At 41.9% G+C, this 10,000-nt stretch overlaps 3 protein-coding genes across 3 annotated transcripts in view; 1 reads left to right on the top strand and 2 right to left on the bottom strand.

Annotated features, from left to right (window-relative positions):
• The window catches only part of mpdu1a (mannose-P-dolichol utilization defect 1a), a 12,382-nt gene extending 12,221 nt beyond the window's left edge, over positions 1-161 (bottom strand). The window contains exon 1 of the mRNA XM_053677168.1: positions 1-161. This exon is cut by the window's left edge and continues 63 nt beyond it. Within this exon, the coding sequence (XP_053533143.1) occupies positions 1-40 (40 nt within the window). The 5' untranslated portion in view covers positions 41-161.
• Positions 162-3,463: 3,302 nt separating this feature from the next.
• On the top strand, positions 3,464-9,308 carry tm4sf21a (transmembrane 4 L six family member 21a). The gene is made up of 5 exons (XM_017460286.3): positions 3,464-3,828; positions 6,948-7,013; positions 7,381-7,514; positions 8,083-8,269; positions 9,044-9,308. Exons 1-5 carry the CDS (start codon positions 3,652-3,654, stop codon positions 9,050-9,052), a joined length of 573 nt encoding a protein of 190 aa, XP_017315775.1. The 5' UTR covers positions 3,464-3,651; the 3' UTR covers positions 9,053-9,308.
• A 589-nt stretch (positions 9,309-9,897) lies between these two features.
• The window catches only part of slc25a15b (solute carrier family 25 member 15b), a 5,141-nt gene continuing 5,038 nt past the window's right edge, over positions 9,898-10,000 (bottom strand). Inside the window, exon 7 of the mRNA XM_017460238.3 lies at positions 9,898-10,000. This exon is cut by the window's right edge and continues 1,041 nt beyond it. The gene's annotated coding sequence lies outside the window, so the exon portion shown is untranslated.

Below are 10,000 nucleotides of genomic sequence, written 5' to 3'. Positions count from 1 at the left end.
TTAGAAAATCCTTCAGAGGAGAAATCTGCTCTTCTGCCATGGCTGCAGGTAAGAGTGTGTGTGTGTGTGTGTGTGTGTGTGTGTGTGTGTGTGTGTGTGTGTTACGTGGCACACTGACATGAAGTAATGTTAGAAATGTAAATACTCCCCCCAGCCCCCTGTTACACAAACACACTAAACTCCGTGAAACAGAAAAATACGACATGGAAGAAGTTTGTATTGGCCCCGCCCCCTGGAGTCTAAACCAATGACAGTGCGAAAATGGCGGGGTTTAATCAGGAACGGCACCGCCCATTAGACTGGGATTTAAATTATATTACTGTTATCATAGTGTAGAATGTATAGTGTTTAATAATTAAAAATATATTATTGGTCACGTTTACCTCATGAACACAATTTTGTGAAATTATGTCAATATTTCAGTATATATCTATTATTATTATGATTATGATTATTATTATTATTATTATGATTATTATTATTATTATTATTATTATTATTATTATTATTATTATTATTATTATCTTATTCATGTAATGACATTGTCTGACCACTAGATGCCGACAAACTCACAGGAAACTATTTTAATTAAAGGTGCGGTCAGTGAAGTTTAATCCAGAACACTTTCTCCTCAAAGTAAAACAGCAACTCTGCCCTCTGTAGAGCTTCACACTGTAAACTGGGAAAACAGCACACCAAAATCTAACCAATCAGCACGAAGGGGCGGATCTACTCACCTGTCCGTCAAGAACAAAACACAAACAGTTACAGCTGCAGTCAGATATAAGCTATAGAACTCTACACAACTACCAGAAATCCTGAACACACAGGATCCAAACATTAACAGTCTCACAGCATGAGGGAAACACTCAGGTCCTCTAATCACCTTCACAAATTCATTCACCACATCACCTTTCAAATCCTACAGACTAGAATCACTACGAACACTTTTACATACTTTTATGACTCACTAAACAGCTGGAGCTCCTGTGTGCAGACACACACACATCTGTTTACACTGCAGCAGCGTAGGAAACCCTTCTGCTGGGACTGAAGATCTGGGTTCACTCCAGAAACCTACAATCATCTTCTCATACAGTGTGTGTGTGTGTGTGTGTGTGTGTGTGTGTGTGTGTGTGTGTGTGTGTGTGTGTGGGTTTCAGGGTGTGCTCTCCCTGCTCTCACTTTATCTCTTACACTATAAACGGCCGATAACAACACCAACATCACACACACAGTAATCAGAGAAAGAGTGAAACATTAACACACAGTCTGATTAGTATTGTGTGTGTGTGTGTGTGTGTGTGTGTGTGTGTGTGTGTGTGTGTGTGTGTGTGTGTGTGTGTGTGTGTGTTTGGGTGTGTATATTCTTCAAAAAAAGTTATTCAATTCTTGTTATATGGTTCTGAGGTGTAATGTGTGGAATATCTTGGGATGGACAGTCTTATCACACATTTATCACATTCATCAACTTGCATACTAGATCCCGTACCTACATGTTTCTTTAAACAGATTTGTCCAGGAGTAATTGAGCCACTTCTAAATATAATCAATTCTTCCCTTAGCACTGGCTGTGTACCTAAATCACTTAAATGAGCAGTTATTAAACCCTTGATTAAAAAACCTGACCTCGACCCCTCTCAACTGTCCAGCTATAGACCAATATCAAATCTCCCCTTCATCTCTAAGATTTTAGAAAAGGTTGTAGACAGCAGTTATGCTCGTACTTAGATAGGAATAACATTCATGAAATGTATCAGTCAGGATTTAGACCTCATCATAGCACAGAGACAGCGTTAGTTAAAGTAGTAAATGACCTTCTTCTGACTTACGATCAGGGTTGTGTCTCGCTGCTTGTGTTACTCGACCTTAGTGCAGCTTTTGATACTATAGATCACACTATTCTCCTTGATAGATTAGAAAATGTTGTTGGTATTAAGGGAACAGTCCTCTCCTGTCTCAGGTCTTATCTGACCGATCGTTATCAGTTCGTAGATGTAAATGGTGATTTCTCCATGCGTACTGAGGTTACTTTTGGAGTTCCACAGGGTTCTGTTTTAGGCCCACTGCTCTTTACTTTATATATGCTACTCCTAGGTCAAATTATTCGTAAACATGGAATGATCTTCCACTGTTATGCTGATGATACACAGCTGTATGTTTCAGCGAAGCCAGAGGACAGACAGAAGCTTAGTAAAGTTGAGGATTGTGTAAAGGACATTAGACATTGGATGTTAATTAACTTCCTTCTACTTAATTCTGATAAAACAGAAATACTTTTATTAGGCCCACGTGTAGCTAGAAGTATTCTTTCTGATCACATGGTTACTCTGGATGGTCTTTCTGTTTCATCATGTACAGCAGTTAAAGACCTCGGAGTGATTATTGACTCCAGTCTATCATCTGATGCTCATGTAGATAATATTACTAGGATAGTCTTCTTTCATCTCAGAAATATTTCTAAAATAAGAAATATATTGTCACTACATAATGCGGAAATACTAGTTCATGCATTCGTCACCTCTAGATTAGATTACTGTAATGCCTTACTGTCTGGATGTTCCAGTAGGAATATAAATAAGCTCCAGTTAGTCCAGAATGCAGCTGCTAGAGTCCTAACTAGAACTAGAAGATACGACCACATCACACCGATATTATCAATACTGCATTGACTCCCAGTGAAATCTCACATTAACTATAAAATACTTTTATTAACCTATAAAGCACTAAATGGTCTCGCGCCACAATATCTAAGCGACAGTTTGGTTTTATATGATCCGCCACGCCTACTTAGATCAAAAGATGCAGGCTATCTGACGGTACCTGGAATAGTGAAGGCTACAGCAGGGGGAGAGCTTTCTCTTATAGAGCCCCACAGTTATGGAACAGTCTTCCTATTAGTGTTCGGGACTCAGACACAGTCTCAGTGTTTAAGTCTAGGCTTAAAACGTATTTGTTTACTCAAGCCTACCCTGACTAGATTCTGTTCTACTACTTCGCAGTCATAATTATCTTTTTTCTCCCTCTCTCCTTTCGCCGAGCCCCACACGAATTTATGGAGATACTAGAGATCCAGATCCTTTCTGCCTCTGGATGGAGCTCAAATCTTCTCTAATTCCAGACTGCTGGGACTACGGCTGCTCCTAACGCCATACAGACTTCATATAAATCCATAATGAACTTTTTCACACTATCTGTTGTTACCCAGATGAGGACGGGTTCCTTCTGAGTCGGGTTCCTCTCAAGGTTTCTTCCTCTTAAAACATCTTAGGGAGTTTTTCCTCGCCACCGTCGCCACTCAGTGTCTTGCTCAGTTGGGATAAATTCACACCTTTAATATCTGTATACCGTGTTGATATTTCTGTAAAGCTGCTTTGAGACAATGTCTATTGTAAAAAGCGCTATACAAATAAAATTGAATTGAATTTACTATTACACACACACACACACACACACACACACACACACACACACACACACAGGCCCATCCCTCTTTATTCACTCCATCCACATGCTCCAACAGACAAACAGGAGTAGATAAGGCCGGGCAACACAGAGGAACCTTTGTCTCGGATCTTCTCTGCACTTTATCGTCCACTCCACCGATCCTGATTCTGCTTCTTCACATTCTGTAATCTGTGGTTTTACAGCATGTGTACAGGAAAGTGTTCTCGTTTCGTGGCCGGGGCGCTGTACCCGCTCGCCCTCATCTCCATCATCTGCAACATCATCCTGTTTTTCCCCGACTGGAAGGTGACATACGCCAAGGAGGGACACTTAACCGAGGAGGTGAAATACATGGGTGGACTGGTCGGAGGAGGACTCATGGTGAGAGTATACACACACACACACACACACACACACACACGCACGATTAACTCGGCACTATTTCTCTGCAGAATGAATTCAGGTATAGATGAATGATTGATATAAGTGAGTTTATTTAGAGTTCACACCCTGGAGCTCCTACAGAATCGGAGTGAAACATCGCCGAGCGCGGAGGAAAGAGTGGCACTGAAAAACAAGCTAGGATTCTGAGATAACAGTGTGCTAAATAAATAGATAAATAAATAAATAAATGCAGTAAATGTGCTCCTGACACACGGGATGTTATGCTTATGGTGTAAATTGAGCTCATATTCATTCATCCTTTTTCATTCACTGATTTATTCTTCAGTGATCACTTCATCCTGCTCAGTGCTGTGGAGATTAACACAGAGACGTCATTTGTGCTTATTTGGATTAATAAATAAGTTCATTAGAATCTATGATAGCTGTGTGGAGAGAGACATGTGGACGTGTGGACGTGTGGACGTGTGAGACTGTAGACTAGTGTTCGTGTGTGAGAGCAGAATTTCAGGCATCAGGGAAATTTAACTGACTGCTTTAGACCAGAAACAGAAATGTGCAGAATGTTCATGTTGATCAGTTCAGCTGTGTTTCACACAACACAACAGTTTCACACAACACAACAGTTTCACACACCAGTTTCACACAACACAACAGTTTCACACAACACAACAGTTTCACACACCAGTTTCACACAACACGTCTGGAGGAGAGGCCGAGTGTTTAGTAGCTAAAAAACATACATATAAACAATTACAATCATGTAACCGTCTGTCGTGAGTCAGGCAGTCCAGACGCAGTCCAGACGCAGTCCAGACGCAGTCCAGGCGCAGTCCAGGCGCAGTCCAGGCGCAGTCCAGGCGCAGTCCAGGCGCAGTCCAGGCGCAGTCCATGCGCAGTCCATGCGCAGTCCATGCGCAGTCCATGCGCAGTGCAGACGCAGTCCATGCGCAGTCCATGCGCAGTGCAGACGCAGTCCAGACGCAGTCCATGCGCAGTGCAGACGCTCATGTCATGCCTTGTAGAGAAGTTGAGATGGGAATTACAATTCTATCTACATGTTTCCAGCTCTCGTTTATACACACAGACTCTGTACTTTATATACATAACAGCTCACTCACTGTGTGTGTGTGTGTGTGTGTGTGTGTGTGTGTGTGTGTGTGTGTGTGTGTGGTATGGTATTATGCACAGACTGTCCTGACAATACACATACTGAGTGATCTATAGTGTATATAACGCATTAGGGCCTGTGTGTATAAATGAGTGCAGGAAACTCTCTCTCTCTCTCTCGCTCTCTCTCTCTCTCTCTCTCGCTCTCTCTCTCTCTCTCTCTCTCGCTCTCTCTCTCTCTCTCTCTCTCTCTCTCTCGCTCTCTCTCTCTCTCTCTCTCTCTCTCGCTCTCTCTCTCTCTCTCTCTCTCTCTCTCTCTCGCTCTCTCTCGCTCTCTCGCTCTCTCTCTCGCCCTCTCTCTCGCTCTCTCTCTCTCTCTCTTTGTGCTTATGATGTTTGGCCAAACACAAATCTCGTTAATACAAATACAGCAGTGTGTGTGTGTGTGTGTGTGTGTGTGTGTGTGTGTGTGTGTGTGTGAGAGAGAGAGAGAGAGAGAGAGAGAGAGAGGGATATTACACACTGTTCTCACAGTGCGCTGGTGTTGAGTGATGGCTGAAGGAGCACACACAGGTCTCAACATGTTAAACATTCCTGTGTGTGTAGAACTCACATGTTCCTTAGACCCCAGAGTCATTATGGAAATAATAGCTTGGCCCAAAATATGTGTGTGTGTGTGTGTGTGTGTGTGTGTGTGTGTTTCTATTTAGAGTAAATTTCTGCCTCAGGCCACACCCACTTCCTGCTGATGTGGTTTCATCTATAAACATTAAACTGACTTCTCCATGGAGCTCGACACTGGAACGTTTTATTTATGTTGGGACTATATATATATATTTATCTATTTATTTTTCTTAGCGTGGTCTTGTGTCACTCCGCCCCCTCAGGCCACGCCCTCTGTCTCTGGCCTCATAAACCTTGGAGGTGGCATTGTATTGGAAAACAGGAAGAGATGAAGCTGATAAAGTTTCTCATCTGCACATTTATTGAATGCAGTAAACTGAGGGATAATTTCCTGAGTGGTGTATTAATCATGAGATTTACATTCAGCTCTAACAACTCTGTTCATCTTACGTTATATTTATATTAAATCCTACAGTCAGCGTCGAACGGCAGGATCCCGAGTGTAGATGAACTCGGGCTGAGGAACACTGGGGCCGTTATTCTGTCTGTGTATCATGGGACTCTGATTTAGATTAGAACTGATTGGGATTAAATCCACTTGAGCTTGGTATGTTTTCACGTGGCACACACACTCGAGGCTCTAACTCTGCTGTGGTGAAGTTCTAACTTGTGGATTTTATATGTTTAAGTCCTGAAATCTCAGCTGCTGTACAGTGATAAAGCGCTCGGCTCTCAGACATGTACAGCACTTAGCAGAGGTTTTTATCCAGAGTGACTTCACATCCTCACAGCAGGTCAACAGGTAAAAGGTTTTACACTAGAGAGGAGTTCGTACAGCAACAGAACCAGAACCAGGCGAGAGATTTAGTTCCTGATTTACAATCATTCCTGAACAATTCCTGAACAATCATTCCTTCCATTTCCCAGATCACATATGACTGACAGGAGACTGCTGAGACCCCCTGTTAATACTGACACAGACACACCCATCCTGTCTCACTGTACTGTGTGTGTGTGTTTGTGTGTGTGTGTGTGTGTGTGTGTGTGTGTGTGTGTGTGTGTGTGTGTGTGTGTGTGTGACTCAGAGATAGAGTATGGATGTATATTGAATGACCCGTCTGAAGCAGAAGTCGCAGTACTGATGGATGATTACTCCAAAGAACATATCAGAGTTTAACACGCATTCATCCTGTCTCTCTCTCTCTCTCTCTCTCTCTCTCTCTCTCTCTGTCTGTCTGTCTGTCTCTCTCTCTCTCTGTCTGTCTGTCTCTCTCTCTCTCTCTCTCTCTCTCTCTCTCTCTCTCTGTCTGTCTGTCTGTCTCTCTCTCTCTCTCTCTCTCTCTCTCTCTCTCTCTCTCTCTCAGGTTATAGCTCCAGCTCTGTTTATTCATGTCACTGGAAAGCAAGGATGCTGTGCTAACCGCTGTGGGGTGAGTGTCAAATCAACACCCACTCACTCCTTAGTGCGCACTACAGATGACTAATTAGAACGCCTAAAACACACATAATAAACTGCTGTGGAGAGAGTCACTGGGAACCGGCCACACTGCACTTCCCACACAGTTCCCTACGTCAATACAAGGAAGGAGTGTGTTACCATGGAGATGAGATATCAGTGCAAACAAACATGGGCAAAACATTGCAAACACACACACACACACACTCTCTCTGATAAATGCTCTCTGATAAATGATTGACTAATCTGTGTAGAGGTGTGCCAATACACTTTCACCCTTAATAAATCCTCTCCCCTTTCTATGTGTGTGTGTGTGTGTGTGTGTGTGTGTGTGTGTGTAGATGTTCCTGTCCATCTTGTTTGCAGCAGTAGGAGTGTGTGGCGCCCTCTACAGTTTCGTAGTGGCCATGTTAGGGCTGATTAACGGGCCGTACTGCAAAATGTTATTATTTTGGGGGACTCCATTTAAAAACAGGTACACACACACACACACACACACACACACACACACTCACACACACACACACACACACTCACACACACACACACACAGACACACAACACACACACAACACACACACAGACACACACACAACACACACACAGACACACACACACACAGACACACACACACACACACACACACACACACACACACACACACAAACAGACACACACACACAAATGCATACACACACAGACATACACACACACAAACACACACACATGCACACACACAGACACACACACACAGGCACACACATACACACACACAGACACACACACACACACATACACACACATTCTTCAATCCAATTGCATAAGAACATCACCTCAGATGGGTAATGATGGGTAAATCAGGAGTGAAACAGAAGTCAGTTTATTCTAATAAATAATCTCTAAAATATATTATGTTAATTAAAAATCTATAATTTAAATAGAATGTCATAATTATTGGCACCCCTAAAAAGCCCTAGGAACAAAATATAACTGACGCAAATATATATTTATAATTTTGTACACATTTTCTCTCTCTCTCTCAGATCAGAGAGTTACCTGCAGCAGCCTGATATGTGGAGTTTGTGTAGTGAGCCGAAGGGTGTGGTGGAGTTTAACATCGGACTGTTCTCCACTCTGCTCGTCTGCAGCAGTCTGCAGCTCATCCTGTGTGCATCGCAGATGATCAACGGCCTCATGGGCTGCATCTGTGGAGCCTGCGTCGATAAAGGGGTGAGGGAGAACAAAACACACACACACACACACACACACACACACACACACACACACACACACAATCATCTAATTAAGTGTCAGCAGAGTAAAGCATAAATTCATGCAGATGCAGGTCAAGTTAATGTTCGCATCAAACATCACAATATGGAAAAGATCTCAGTGACGTTGACTGTGACAGGGTTGTTAGTGACAGCCGAAGATTGGACAGCCTTTATCTGATCTTTTTCCAATCCTCATCAGTCCAGTGTGGGTGCATGAGTGTCCACTGTAGCCTCAGATTCCTGTTCTTGGCTGACAGGAGAGGAACCCGGCATGGTCTTCAAGGTTTGTGTTGTGTTGTGTGTTCTGAGATGCTTTTCTGCTGACCGCGGTTGTAAAGAGTGGTTATTTGAGTTACCCGTCAGTTCTGTCCATTCTCCGTCTTCATCAACAAGACTTTTCCACTCACAGAACTGACGCTCAGCATTCTGTATAATCTCTAGAGTCTGTAGTGTGTGAAAATCCCAGGAGATACTCACAGGAAATTCTCCAACTGGCACCAACCACCATGTCACAATCAACGTTACTGAGATCTCTGAGATTTCTCCTCATGCTGATGTTTGATGTGGACGTTAACTGAAGCTCTTGACCTGTATCTGCAGGATTAGCTGAGTAGATCATTAGCATGGATGAGCAGGTGTACCGGTGTCCCTGTTAAAATGGCCAATGAGTGTATACACAGTATGTATATAATTAGTTTGTATTGATGTGTTTGTGTTCTGTGTGTTTCAGCCTCTGTAAGTGCACACGCCACCCCGAGAGCCCTAACCAGTTAATGATTAATGATCTAACCTGACTGTAAAGTATTAATGTGTTAAAAAATCAAAGTTCAATCTAACAGCGAGTGTAATAAAAACATTAATCAATATGACACACAAATGTAATTGATTTATTTCCTGAATTTAAAAAAAAAAAAAAAAACATTTTTATTGTTGATGGGTGAACGTGTTATCCATGAGGATAAATAATAAACCTGTTTATATTCTGATGTTTTTAAGGTTTGGTCTTAGTGTGTTTTTGTACATCAGCACAGCACTGTAACACAAATCATGAACACACACTTCACCCTAAGCGCTGTAATAAATTAATTACCACTTAATCGTGTGTTATAATACTTTATGTGTTAGAATGTATTTACATGGTGCTATTTAAATGGCCGTTTTATGGATTATTAAAGCTTGCAGTGAATATTTCTGCTAATATCTGAATAATTTCTGAAAGCTGAATAACAGATGAACAGATCATGAAGGAAACAACTAATAATCTATTTGTTGATTACAAATGCTTTATCTTTATATCCTTTATATGCTACAAACGAAGTAAGATATTCAGTGAACGGAATGCTAATGCTCTCCTGCGTTAGCTAACTGGCTAGCTAGTTTATTACCTCAGAGCTACAGCTTGCCAACACAATTTGTGGGGTGATGGTGGTGTCCTTTTTAAATAAATAAATAAATAAAATAATGAAAGCGAAGGTTATCTGATTAAAAACAACGCTGAATTGCTCATGAAATGGTCCTGTAAATATTCGGTTGTGACGATTAGCCTGATTAGCAGCTGTTTCATTAGCTTGCATGCTAGCAGTGAAAGTATGATTTGGACAAAGAGGCATCTTTTATTAAGTGTAAGTAAACTACAGGAGCTCACATTTTCACACTAGTTATGTTTTTTTGTGTAAATATCGGATTT

Source organism: Ictalurus punctatus, chromosome 28, assembly GCF_001660625.3.
Source record: "Ictalurus punctatus breed USDA103 chromosome 28, Coco_2.0, whole genome shotgun sequence".
Taxonomy (NCBI): domain Eukaryota; kingdom Metazoa; phylum Chordata; class Actinopteri; order Siluriformes; family Ictaluridae; genus Ictalurus; species Ictalurus punctatus.
The sequence above is the reverse complement of the archived record's forward strand: the minus strand, read 5'-3'. Positions and strand labels throughout refer to the sequence as shown.

Bases quoted from the DNA above. Each gene is read 5' to 3' on its own strand.
- tm4sf21a (XM_017460286.3), top strand. From the start codon at position 3,652: ATGTGTACAGGAAAGTGTTCTCGTTTCGTGGCCGGGGCGCTGTACCCG. The intron at 7,014-7,380 runs GTGAGTGTCAAA...GTGTGTGTGTAG, and splicing joins GCTGTGCTAACCGCTGTGGG to ATGTTCCTGTCCATCTTGTT. The intron at 7,515-8,082 runs GTACACACACAC...TCTCTCTCTCAG, and splicing joins GGGACTCCATTTAAAAACAG to ATCAGAGAGTTACCTGCAGC.